The sequence below is a fragment of the Pezoporus wallicus genome, unplaced genomic scaffold (assembly GCF_028554395.1).
Source record: "Pezoporus wallicus isolate ANWC-B61680 ecotype Strahan unplaced genomic scaffold, APGP_CSIRO_Pwel_v1 contig_13659, whole genome shotgun sequence".
In the NCBI taxonomy this organism is placed as follows: domain Eukaryota; kingdom Metazoa; phylum Chordata; class Aves; order Psittaciformes; family Psittacidae; genus Pezoporus; species Pezoporus wallicus.
This window is the reverse complement of record NW_026636258.1, coordinates 420,252-433,053: the sequence shown is the minus strand read 5'-3', so window position 1 is coordinate 433,053 and position 12,802 is coordinate 420,252. Positions and strand designations below refer to the sequence as shown.

Here is a 12,802-nt window from a genome sequence, read left to right as displayed (position 1 = left end):
AAAACCAGCACTGACCTTGAAGACATGAAAAAGCAAACATAAGGCGTCCTAGACAATACCATCAGTATCCATAAAGAGAAACTAACACTTCCATGCCATTATTTCCTGTTAAAAATGCCTGTGCATTACACAGCTATGCTGTTTGCCACAATTCTTGGTCCTACCTCCCTTTTTCCCCTTCAAAAGGACTGTCCAAGCAAATGAGAGAGAAATAATGGCTGAACTGTGTGTGCTTTTTTGAACATGCAGATGTGTGGGTTTAGCTAAATACAAGAGAAATGTGGAAGCTGTTGTCTAAGCAGAATGATTTTTTTTCTGTTGTCTATGAAAATAACCAAATTAGTGTTTCTAGCTCCTGAGAAGATTGTGAACAGTGCACAGATACAGGAAACACAGACAACGGTGGACAAAAGCTATTCCCACCTCCCACTGCAGAGTGGACCAACGTCAAATCCCATTACTAAACTCTCTCAAGATGACTTCAACGTGTAGAGTCCTGGCTGGCTCTTCAGCTGGTGGAACTGAAATAGCTCCAAATCTTATAACAGATGAGGCTTTAACCCAGAAACTTCAGGATTATAAATGCTTCACAAGTGACAAAAATCCTAAGGCTGAAGATTTTCCTGTATCCTGTATCACCCTGATCTTCTACAGTCAAGACCATCACTGGAATGTACGAATACTAAATACATTGGTCTATGCTTGTAGGATTGCTCTAATTCCTTCCTAATGATCATGTGCCAGGTATTTTTACTGTATTATGTACATTTGTTATACTGGATACTGAATAAAGGCAAATTTCAAAGAAACAAAACCCTACTACTTTAAGAGCCTTTCCAATTGGTTTTTAAATACTGCATTGTTTTAAAACAAGCTACTCTTAGTGATTCAATTAGTCTCTGAAAACACTAAAGGCAGCCTCATGAGGCAAATTAGACAGGGTTTTTATAGCAGAATTAATATTGCAAATCCTCATATCCTGTGGAGTTTTATGTGCTTGTAGAAAAAAAACCATAAAAGGTAAACTCTGGAGTATACAGTGGAATTACTGTCATCTGCCCCAGGATCTCATAGGGTCTGGAATTACTACAGTATATTGAAAGTAATTACTAATTCATTCCAGTTCAGGAAAGCTTTTTGACCAAACCCAAGCTTGTATCTTGTGAAAACTCAGCAGGAGTAAAGTATGTGCTAAGATTTAAGCATGTCTTTAAGCTCTTTCCTGAATCAGGGCTGTCCTTACATTTAAATGACTAAGGTACAATGCCTGTGCATTGTTTCTCTTTGTATTCGAACCTATGTTAGGGATCCTACAAAGCCAAAGGTAACTAGTTTTGAATGTAGGTAACATTCCACATGCATTTCTGTACAAGAACTCATGCAATATTGGCATTAATACAGACTTAACTATACGTTACAGCTGAAGTGCTCACTGACTTCTCCTACTGCCCTGGCATTTCTACCTAGAAAATTGCTTTTTGAAACCTGGGAGTTTGACCTCATACCCTGTTTTCTTTGCGGCTTCTACTGGTTTGAATGGCTATTTTTCCCACTGAACAATTATTTTCTTCTTCTAGGCCTTTTCAAGGTCCCCTCATTCCCTGAAGGAACTGTTGGGCTCAGCCCGACCTCAGGATGATCCCCATGCAAACAGAACTCCACTCCCAAGGGAGCTCTGGCAGGATCAGGTTTTAGGTGTGTCACTAGGTGCAGCTCAGGAAGAAGGCCTCAGTGATTCCTCAGCACGCTCCACCAGGAAGAGCATCCTCAAATAACCAAACACTACTGTGACAGGAAGGAAAGGAGCCACTTCTCAACAGCTACCTCAACAACCATCCATCCAAGGTTCACGCAACCCTTGGGATCCTGCGGCATCTTATACAAACTGAACTCATGGATACTGGATGAAAACACATCTCACTCCTTTTCTACCACCATCAGTTCTAGCAGTTCAGTCTGCTTATGGATATCAAGGATTTAGGTTTTCCTGGTGGATCTGTGGTCAGTGTCCCATACTGAATTAGCAAGAGAACCTAGATGTGATTTCATGGCTGGTCTCTTGGTTTAGCAGAGACTCGGAGGAAAGGTGGCAGGACATGCTCACCCTGGCAATGACAGGAATGGCCTGTGTCGTTCGAGTGACACCACCTTTGACTGGAGTCCAAGTCCATCATCTCTGACAGGCAGGGTCATGACTGCTAGTCAGGGTCCTTGGAAAGGCAGGGGCTTGGGGAGGGACTCTTGGGGTTTCCACCAACAGAGGAGAGAGTAAAAGCGTGTCAAGTTATCCATCCTGCTAAAGCCTTTACTAAGACAAAAGCTCTGATGAATAATACTGTTAGCATAACTATGGCCTTTGACATCCTTATGCTTAAAAGGTCATATTTTCTCATAACCAGTGTCTACAGTAGCATCCACAGGATTAAATGGCCAAAAAATAGCACCCATAATCAAATCTGCACCCAGAATACTTCAGCACCTTCTGGTAGAGGATCTGAAAGCACTTCACAAATGTTGACCAACATTTGGCCTCACAAACCCCAGTGAGGTAGAACAGTGTTGTCCCTGTAGGGACAGACAGACAGATTGAGGCACAGGGTTACTAAGAGACCTGCTCCCGTTCAGACACTACATTTAGCAACGCCAAGGGCTGAATGAAGGTGTCCTGACTACTGCACCTATGCTTTGTTCACACTACCACCCTCTTTCCCACAGACCTTCAACACGAGCCCTTAGCTTTTGAACCAAACCCAGGATTCTATGTACAATAGGTGAGACGATCCTTTAGCAGTCGCATAGTCAGTTATTCAATTCAATGAAGTTATTTGTGGGAACAAATGATTTCTTGTGCAAAACTCTGGGTGTAAATGATCATGCACTAGGACTACTGGGTGCAAATTTGGTGCATGATAACTCTGACCCCTTGATTATTCCCAGTCCTGGCCTCTCTCAGATAAATCTGTTTTTTTTAATTGCTTTAAATGTACCATCACACGAACCTTTAAAGATGCAGCCTGCACAGATTGTTCCATACCAGCAATGCAAGCAAACAAAATGTGGAGTGGCTTTGGGAACAACCCAGCATTCATGTAGCATCAAATATCACAACATTATAATCCATTCTAATCACAAGGGGTTGCAAGACAATAGGGAATAGGTGTATATGTTGCAATATAAAAAAAACCCCAGGCAAATAGAGCAACAAAGAAAGATTTGATTGCACAGATTTCATTTAGGTAAAGTTTCATCAAAAGCTTATCCCATGAGGAAAGGAGGCAATGCCAGTTAGCCTAGGACAAAGCTTCGGCATAGTAAAAACCACCAGCCCTGCATGAATACATGAACTTTGCATTCTGTAGGAGTCATTGCTGATTAATAAAAGCAAAAGGTTTCTCTAAATACTGTAAGTTTGGTTTTTGTCAGATAGAAGAGTTTCTTAAAATATGGGGTTTGAAGCCCACAAAATCCCATTTGTTAGAGAAGTAGCGAATGTGGCCATAGTCAGGAATACTGAAGTGTAAAAACCCAAATACATAGCCCTAAACATTACAAAAACTATCAAAACATTCAATATTTTGAATTGACCTTCCCCTTCCCTCCCCCCCATGTGTCTGTTCTGGCAGTGATTGCAAGATTTCTACGCTGAGTTGTTGGCATTACTGTGCTGCAGTTGTTGGTTGGTTTTTTTGTACATTTTTCTGCACGTGTTTTTTAACCAAAAGAAAATCACCAGTTTCTATACAAAAGAAGGAACTCGAATCCTTACTCCCAAAACACAGCTACAAGATTTTCCTGTATAAAAAGTGTATTGATTTTTTTTTTTTTTGCTATAAAAAGTGACCTGTAGGGTGTCAAACCTGAAAACAAATGTTCACAGTGTTTTCAGTGTTGGCTGTTCACAAGGCATTACTGATACAGAGATAGAGAGATACCATAGGGTAGGTATAACAAATTGTTACCAGCTAGCAGTACCTTTGGATCCCATGAAGGATGTTCCACTTCATGTGACTCAGATGACTTCCTTTCTTTTTCCTTAATCATAAATAAAATCCCAATATTCCAATCACTATTGTAACGACCTTCCTTAGCATCTTGCACAATCATTCCTAATCTCATCCAAGCTTCTGCTGGCATCTCAAGCATCAAACTGGCAAGTCATTTCCCTTCCTGCTCTCCAACAACAAAAACAAGACTAGTTAGTATGCAGGTGCTAAAATAAGGGCTGCAAATGAGGAGCAGGTTGGTTGGCAAATATGGGTAGTTTGGAGAGGTGGAGGACATTATGTGCTCTACTTGAGCTTGCAAATTCATCAGCAAGCGATCCATTTGCACAATTCCAGGGGGAGCTACTTTACTACCACTAGGAAAATCACACAGTTGCAGCAGAAGAAGGAATAATAGAAGCAAATGGGAAATGCACAGGATCATTGGCATATTGGCCCCAAATTTCTTGCAATGTCCATTTTGCACCCCTGTATCTTAGAAGAATGGTATCCCTCTATCTCTATAGACTGGCAGGTGTTGAGTTGTGGCACAGAGGATAAATCACAGAAAACAAATGACATATAACTGTGTGTCCTTTGATTTGAAAGCACCAGTCACCTATCTGCTTATTTTGGCAGAAGTACTCTACTGTATCTTAAACATAGCTTGCAATATGGACATTTAGCTTCATGTTGCTTTACATGGAATCTCCAAGGGAATCAGAGTCATCCAAAGACAGAGGCAGATACAAGTCCTGTAGGAAGAAAGAAGAAAATGTTAACTCACACCATCAGGTTCCACCTTTGGTCGTGCATAAGGAAGCAGTCAAATGGTCCAGTTGTGCAGTTCATAGGGACAGGGTGGAAGACTCATGCACTGGTTACTGGGTGGGCTGACCAGTTTTCCAGGTAGCTCAAGACCAAAACCAAGGGAGGACTTGCACAGTAGAGCAAGAGGATCTTGGTACCAGAAGAAAGAAGACTGTTCAGTGACAAATTTGGGAGTATTTTTTTGGTCACTTATGGATCAATGTGTCCGTGATAGTACATGCATGAAAGAGCAGGACCCTTCATGAACAGCTGAACCTAAGTCCAGAATAAAGTGTCTTACCTTGATTTGACAGCTACTCTTAGGACAAACGTCTAGGAAAATCACACATTCCACAATTTAGTTTTTATTTTAAGTCACTTATGATCATTTATGATCATTTTGATGGGTTAATAAAATAATCCCAAATTTATGATTTGGATCAAATGCTGTATGTAAAGCTTTTCCAGGTTCCTTTCTGAGGTAACCATCTTATTCCACTTCCTCCAAGTTCTGGATGGAACTAGGTAAACAGCCAGCTCAACGGCTAAAGCTCTCCTTGGACCTTTTTGAGCTCTGACCCACACACAGGTAAAATATGAGCAAAATGAAGGAAAGCCCAAATACACAGAAAGGACATTCCCAACAGTCTTGATATAAGAAGAGGTAAAATAGGACTCTGAGGTGAACTCAACCTAAGAATTTATCATTTGAGCTTTAGGGGAAAAAGGAAAAATGATTTCATCATAAAGCAGGAAATTGCTTCTGGGAGAAAGACAATGATGCTTGAATACTGTGGTAACCTAAAATGCTACATTCATGTTTGCTGCTTGGCTTAAGTTAGTGGAGAAACTCATAGATGGATTAGCTTTGCCCTCAGCAGTCACCATCTATTACAAATGTTCTGGGGGCTTCACTGGAAAGGTCATAAATCAGCCAGCTGAAAACATAACATAAAGCATTAAAGAAGGTGAGTTTTACTTGTCTTTTCCAGGAAGCAGATCCTCATCTCCAAAGTCCTAAATGTGATAGTGTTTGGAAATTGCTTTAGGTTCTTGAAATAGGCAGAAGCAAAGGGTGCTTTAACAGTGTTACTTTTGCTGAACTACTGTTGAAATTCAGACTATGGGTCAGATTCTGTTCTCAATTATAAATTAATAATCAACTTGTGTTAAAACTGGTGCATTTCCTCAGACTTGGCCTGAGCAGTGGAGATCAGAGTGAAGTCCTGAGGAAAACACAGAGTTTGTTTAGACTCAGGTATTTTGTTAAAGATAGTCAAATAAAGCCAAGTAACTACAGCTGACTAACTACTACAGCTTTTCCACATGTTGGGGATAATTTAAAGATCTGATTTGTCAGAAGCCAAAAGTCCACCTCAGGCTCCCCCAGTACCATTCAACTCCATGTCCAAAGGTCTCAGTCCAAAACCTTACATGTTAGAGGTGTAATCCACTGGACTTTCAGGTATTCCTCCCACTGACTTCTCTGTGATCTGAATTATCTATGAGGCAGCATAGGTTTACTGATCTCTGCTAGGCTGTGGTGCTACCTGGTAGATACCCTGTTTGTAACCAGGAAAAACACCTACTGCACCAGAACACAATTACTACCCCAGCTGTAAAAATCACTCGTTTCCTGTAAAACAGAGCATGGCCTTAAATAATTAAAACAAAAATCCTTGAGAAGCATCATTAAAGTGATGTCTCGGAGCTGCAGGAACATTTGCATTTCTTCTGCTGCTTAATGGACCAGATTTGCCAACCCTTAAGGCATTTCAAGAGAGGAGGGTTTGTATGAAGATCATATCCATTAATAACTTGTGAACTTTCTAAAATAGTGATACAAGCTCAGGGTTAAGTAATCTCTTCCAATCCATATGGATGATCTCCAACACACATTAGTAACTCCAGGGGAAGAAACAGGCCAATTATTTGGTGTTCCCCATCTTGCTAAAGCCCACAGTGACAACCCTTTTAGATAATAGGTCAAATTCTCCACTGTCCCAACATAAGAAGTTGTGCTTCCAGAGAATATGGCCCTGACTTAAACGTCATACTGAGTAGACTAAAGAAGAAACAGATGTAGTAAGGTATAAGAAACGTAATACCTTGTGCTTACGGAGGCTCCCTGGGCTGGTTGGTGTGGAGATTGGGGACTGCTTTGATTTGGGTGTAGACAGCTGACTGCTTGAGGTCCCATTTGCTGTCAGAAAACAAGACAGAAGCTGGCAATCAGACAAGCAAGAGGAAGATCTTCTTTCTCCTTTGGGGAGATGGAAGGTATCCAGACATTTAACACAGAAATGCTATAGTTTATTCATGTTAGGCAGGAGGAAAAAAACCCCAAGCAAACACCATGGCTATTCACCCATTTTAAGGCATTCAGTTGTTCAGGATAATAGACTCTAAAATACAGTGAAATACAAAATATATTGATGGAGTGATATTTTACACTACAACTATTCACCAAATTGATCCAAGACACACATCATCAGAAAAACAGAAAGACAAGTTCTGTGTTCTCAAACTGTGCAACGCAATTGAAACCACATGGCATTTAAAGGCATGAGTGGAAACCAGAGGCTGCAGATATCCTGGATCCTATACAAGAAATATTAGATGTCAAATATACACATTACAAATTAGACAAACAGCTGCCTGGAATGCCCTGGATGCAGTTAGCTGTGGCTGGGATTAAATGACCAAAAGAGCCCTTCTGAAGGTGTAAGCACAGAGTGACATGTCCCTGTTCACCTCTTTGGGGAGAGACCAGAGCTAGCTCTGGTGTTCCTCCACTACCTGCACCCCACAGGTGAATATGGTCCATCAGGGGAGGAACAGGAGAATCGCATCAAGCAACGAGCCTCTTGCAGAGATCAAAATCTGCCCTTTTGGGTTGCTTTGTTTGTTTGCGTTGCATTGAAGAAAGCACAGTTACTCTCCATTAAAAAAAAAAAATATGATTTATTTAAACCAAATGGCTTTTGGAAGAGTTGTTTGGACTAAAAAGTAAATAGTATATAATGCAGAAAAAAGAGGGGAAACAAAATGGAGTAAGTATAAATAAAGTTTTTCCTACCGCTGATGTTCTTTGGAGTGAGCTGATGTCTTTGCTAACTGCCAGATGTCACGATATGGATTTCATAAGGGTGTACTTACACATAGTGAACTTGGTCATTCATAGGTTGTGTATCAACTCCAGGATACAGACCCCCTTGTTATCAGGGGTTGTAAACACACAGCGCCACCAGCACAAGCAGCATTACTTAAAGGAAGGAAGTTCAAACTCATGCTGGCTCTGTCCAAGTATATTGTCTTTTTTAGCCTTTTGGTTTGCAATCCAAGCAGCAGCAAGCTGAAGGCCTTATGAGCATTAAACTACATATTCCAATCAAGTCTACTGAAAGTGACATTTCCCAAACCTACTCCAGATGTTAACATATACAGCACAAACCACAAAACTAAACCCCAAATATTTTGACTGTCGTTTCCATAAATGGCAGTAGTGTTGCCAGCACTTCAGATAACTCCACAAATCCCTACCCCTTTTAAAGAAAGCATTTTGAATTGTGTTGATGGTTCACACAGAGGGAAAAAGACAAGCGTATGATGATCCAGGCTTGTCCTGCTCTCTGATGCCCAATGTCTCTCTATCCCATTGCTCTAACTGTAAAGGCATGGGCACAAGAGTATGGATGATTTCAGCATATGGGACTTATGCTTTCAATTATAATAGCTGAATAAGCAAATCAGATATTTAAAATTAAGCAAGTAGTTGCATGTCTGGAGGAGACCTAAGAAGAGGACCATAGAGTAAGAAGAAGGTCTGTGAGTGTTGTATTTTTAAGAGCAAAACCAGCATAACTCTTGCTTTAATGCCTAAGACAGCCTCATTCCTCTTCTGTTACCTTCTTCTGAGAAAGAGGGCATAGTTAAAGTTCACAGTATCACTGGCCTAAATGTAGTGCTCATACATGTGAATTCAAAGTGTAAAGAAATGTGCTCTAAGCCACAGGACAAAGGAGGATCTGCAGGCATATTATAGAAGCTCAGGCTCAACAGATTCATGGTGGTGTGGGCCCTCTGCCTTCACATCCATCATTTCTGTGCAGAAGGCACTATTGGGAAGAGGAGGCTATTCATCACATGTAGCTCTTTTCCCATGACAAATGCTCCTCACTGAGGAAATAGGTGTTTCTTAAAAGGTGGTAGAAATAATGATTTATAGATAATTGGGGAACAGAGTGACCCTTCAGCTCCCCATTCCACTCAGATCATTCTTTATTGGTGGGGGGAAAACTAGTTAGAGAGACCCAGAAACTGTTACACACTGGTCCCTGTGTGGTGATGTGCCACTCTTCACTTTGCTCCAGTCCTACAAAGTGAGCTGCCCTCCAGGTTGGTGGCAGAAGGAGCAGAGTTCACACATTACATGCCATACAATGAAGGCAATTCAGAGAAAAGAACTTGCATCTCTTTCATGTTTTTTTTTTTCCACCAATGACTCTGGGGTTTCTAGTCAAGAAAATGCGGGGTACAGCAGCACTAACGGAACCTGTGTTAGCCAGAATCCACCTCTGGTTGCTAAAATGCCTCTTCCTTTATTTATTTCCAATTGCCACTGATCCTGAAGCAGGAAGCAGTCCTTCTTAAGACGAAGCATGCCACTTAGCAACTCTACAAAGAACCCAAGTTTCGCTTCCACAAGCAGGAAGACTGGAAGAACAGCTAACAGTCAGTGTGCAGTAAATAGATGTAGTTGCTGCAGGGGAGGACAGAAACTCCCTAATACAATGAGACTTTTAAGTGCTACAGCAGGGATGTTAATATTTTATGAGCACCAATGAAGAAGCAGATGTGACATTCAAACCAGAAACCCAGTAAGAAGGATGTGTATCATTACAAACACTCACTAAGAGTCTTGCAGCAGGAACACCGATTAAGAAGCCCAGTTTCATTTTCTCTCTGTCTGCTAATGAAGAATACTGTTCATAACCAAACTTTGCACACATTTCTTCTGAACTCAAATGCCAGAAAAGAGCCAGAGGCAAAGGGCAGATCCTGGGTGGTGTGTAACTCATGACTTTGGGTACCTCAGGATCTCACATGAGCTTGGCTATTGGAAACCATTCTGTATAACCAGCTTTCACTTGAATTCATTTGGGGTTTTTCACCACATTATTGTTGGTGTATTGAGTCTTATTTATGTCGTTGTATTTGTTTTGCAACCCCAATTTACTTTAAAGCCCCTTTGTGCTTATGACACATTCCTTAATTGCATGAACATGCGCACTTCCTTTTTTCCTTACCTCCTTCGGTGCACAAGACAATCTGTAGTTAGGAGATAAATCGGGTTTGCCCTGCACATGAGAGGGAGGACAGAGAATATAGCATTATGTCATGTCTGAGATCCTGAGAGATCCAGGGAAATGGAATTCTCTGCTTCTCCCGCAGATATTTTAGCCAAACTTCTCATGTGCAATTATTCCTTGAGTGATGCTCAGGTTTGCTTGGATCACTGGGACTCTGGGCCTGAATAGCCAACAATGACAAGCACCAAGACCTATACGTGAGATTGAGCTCACATTTCTGTCCATGAACAGAAGTGGTAAATGCAGGGCCAAGTATCACGGTGAGTGCACAAAATGTGTGGAGATACCTCCTTTTCTATCAGTTTGTAACATAAGGTTAATATTCCCTGCTCCATTGGGGTTCCCAGGGTTCTGCAGGTGAGTTCCTACTTTGAGGAGTACATGCTCATGTGTCACAAGAATGAGAGAAAGAACCATGAAATACATGGATGGTTTTGTCTCCAGGGCAGGGTTTGAAGTGTCACTAAGAAAATAAAGACAGGCAACAACCAGAACAAGGACAGCATAAAGCAGATGTAGAAATAGCAGCTCATTTAGTGAGCACAAGGCATCCTGGCCCCCAGGACAGAGAAGCCTGAGGGAAAAATAAAGACTCCGTTGTAGTGTTCATTCAGGAGTGGAAGAATTCAGATTGCACAGGCATCCTTTGCTCAGGCACCTCCTAACTTCCAAGCACTTGCTCTGCAGTGCTGGCACCCTTTTCTCATCACGTTTTGTGAGGATGATCTCTCCACTGGATGCACACTGTGGGTTGTCAGCTAGCAGAACATAAGTAAGCACAAGTGGGATAACAAGCTGCTCTATCTCGTGTGCAATGCAAAAGACATCTGCTGCCTTTTTAACACATTCATATATAATGACCCTGGGGAGCCAGATCTGCAGTCAGGACAGACTGACGTTCTGTATCTGTTTGTTAATTGCTGCTGCCTTGTGAATATGCTTTTGTCCCTCTACCCAAACCCATCCATTAGAGAATGGAGAAATTGAAGTCCTGCAGCAGTGTCTCAGAGCCCTGCTCATGGGCTGAGCCAAATCAGGGCTGGTAGGAGAAGGAATAGGATGGTATACTGCAGGTGTAGTTTAGTCTGGGTTTTATTGCTCTAAGCTATGTCATTTAGCAAAGCTGACTTTCACAGAAATTAAAATAGAGGTAGAGATAACCATAGAAGCTTTGAAACTCCAACTCTCTGCTCTAAATTGGCGATTAATATATTTGGGTCATCCCCGGTAGAAAGCTTGTATTTTAAAAGCCCCAGGTTTGTCAGGGATTCACAGGCTCCCTAGGAGATCTGCTGTAGCGTTTAAGACGCTTGTAATTGAAAGGTGTTCCTAATATTTGATCTGTATATCTTTTATTAAAGATTAAACCAATGTCCTGTCTCTATCCCTGACAGGAGCACAGGAAAATCGGTCCTTATCCTCTTCTTAATACTTCAAATGCATTTCAAGAGTGTTAAATTGTCCCTTCTCAAGTTTCCTTTTTTCCTAAACTGGATCAGTCCATTTTCTTCAACCTTTCCTCCCAAAGTAGTTTCTGAACCTTAGGAAATTTCTTTTGTATGTTCTCTTTTGCCTATGTCTTTCTTAGCATGTTCAGTCCATACAAAACCACAGCAACCCAAGCAGGCTCAACTAACACCAGAGACACCGATCCCTTCCAGTCTCAATTCACACCTCATATATGAGAAACTGGTTGAGCTCTACTAGCCAGCGTTTGGGAGACAGACAAGAGAAAGGCACTTGGATATATTCTTGTAGAGGGAGAAGTAAAACCCTGCTGTGTTCCACCTTCCTGGAAGCAACATACTGGGGGAGTTAGGTGGAGGATATAGATGAAAGACTGCATCCCAGCTCCAGCACCAGAAAGGTGGGAAACTAAAGGATATATTGGAAGCCCAGTGCAAACTGCTGACAAAGCCAGGGCCTTCCAGACAAAATGAACCAAGAGGCGAAAACAGCCCCATGATGGAATGATCAACACAGTGTCTGGAGGAATAGCTGGATCAAAACACTGGATATGCACTGGTGTTGCTGAGGAAGTATATATATAGGTTGGGGTTAATGAGAGAAGGAAAAAAGGATTCCCCTTGGGAATATCAGGACTGTGGTCTGTTACCACCTGCTTATAGCAAGACACTTCTTCATTCTTCATCCGTCCATTTAATGTTCATTCATTCATTTAATGTTTCATTCATTTAATAGCTGTATGGCAAATAAAGAGGTAGAAGCACCATGCCAAGAAAACAGTGTTTAACATGTTTCTGCAGATGAGCTATTTCAGTTTTTTACTATCCTTGGAGCTGAAGGGCCCTGGATGCCCAGAGGGAATTGAGCTTTTCGCAGTGAGGCCATGACACATCTAGGCAGGAGGCAGATTACCTCTGGCAGAAGGTAGCAATTCAACCAGCAAACTCGAATCAGTGCAGCAGGAGCTGACACCCTCTGTGTGGCTGCACTTCTGTGCACAGCCTTTTGTCCTGATGTTTCCTAATACAGTATTTTGTTTCCATGTTCTTTGTTGTTCCATGTTAATCCTCGTTATTTTGGGATAGGAGCTGACCACTCCTTAGGTGGCTCACTACCAGGACTGCTGTAACAAGACAGTCAAAGAATACATCACAGTTCACATCTAGCTGG

At 41.6% G+C, this 12,802-nt stretch overlaps 1 protein-coding gene across 4 annotated transcripts in view; it reads right to left on the bottom strand.

The window, feature by feature from the left end:
- Nucleotides 1–3,787: 3,787 nt before the first annotated feature.
- DCX (doublecortin) overlaps nt 3,788–12,802 on the bottom strand; it is a 112,914-nt gene continuing 103,899 nt past the window's right edge. For 2 of the 4 annotated variants that reach the window (XM_057399453.1, XM_057399455.1), the window contains 2 exons: nt 6,899–6,996; nt 3,788–4,738 (listed from right to left, as the gene is read on the bottom strand). In XM_057399453.1, the coding sequence (XP_057255436.1) occupies nt 4,682–4,738; nt 6,899–6,996 (155 nt within the window). In that variant the 3' untranslated portion in view covers nt 3,788–4,681. The remainder of the gene's footprint in view (nt 4,739–6,898; nt 6,997–12,802) is intronic. The other 2 variants (XM_057399454.1, XM_057399456.1) reach the window with 1 other exon arrangement.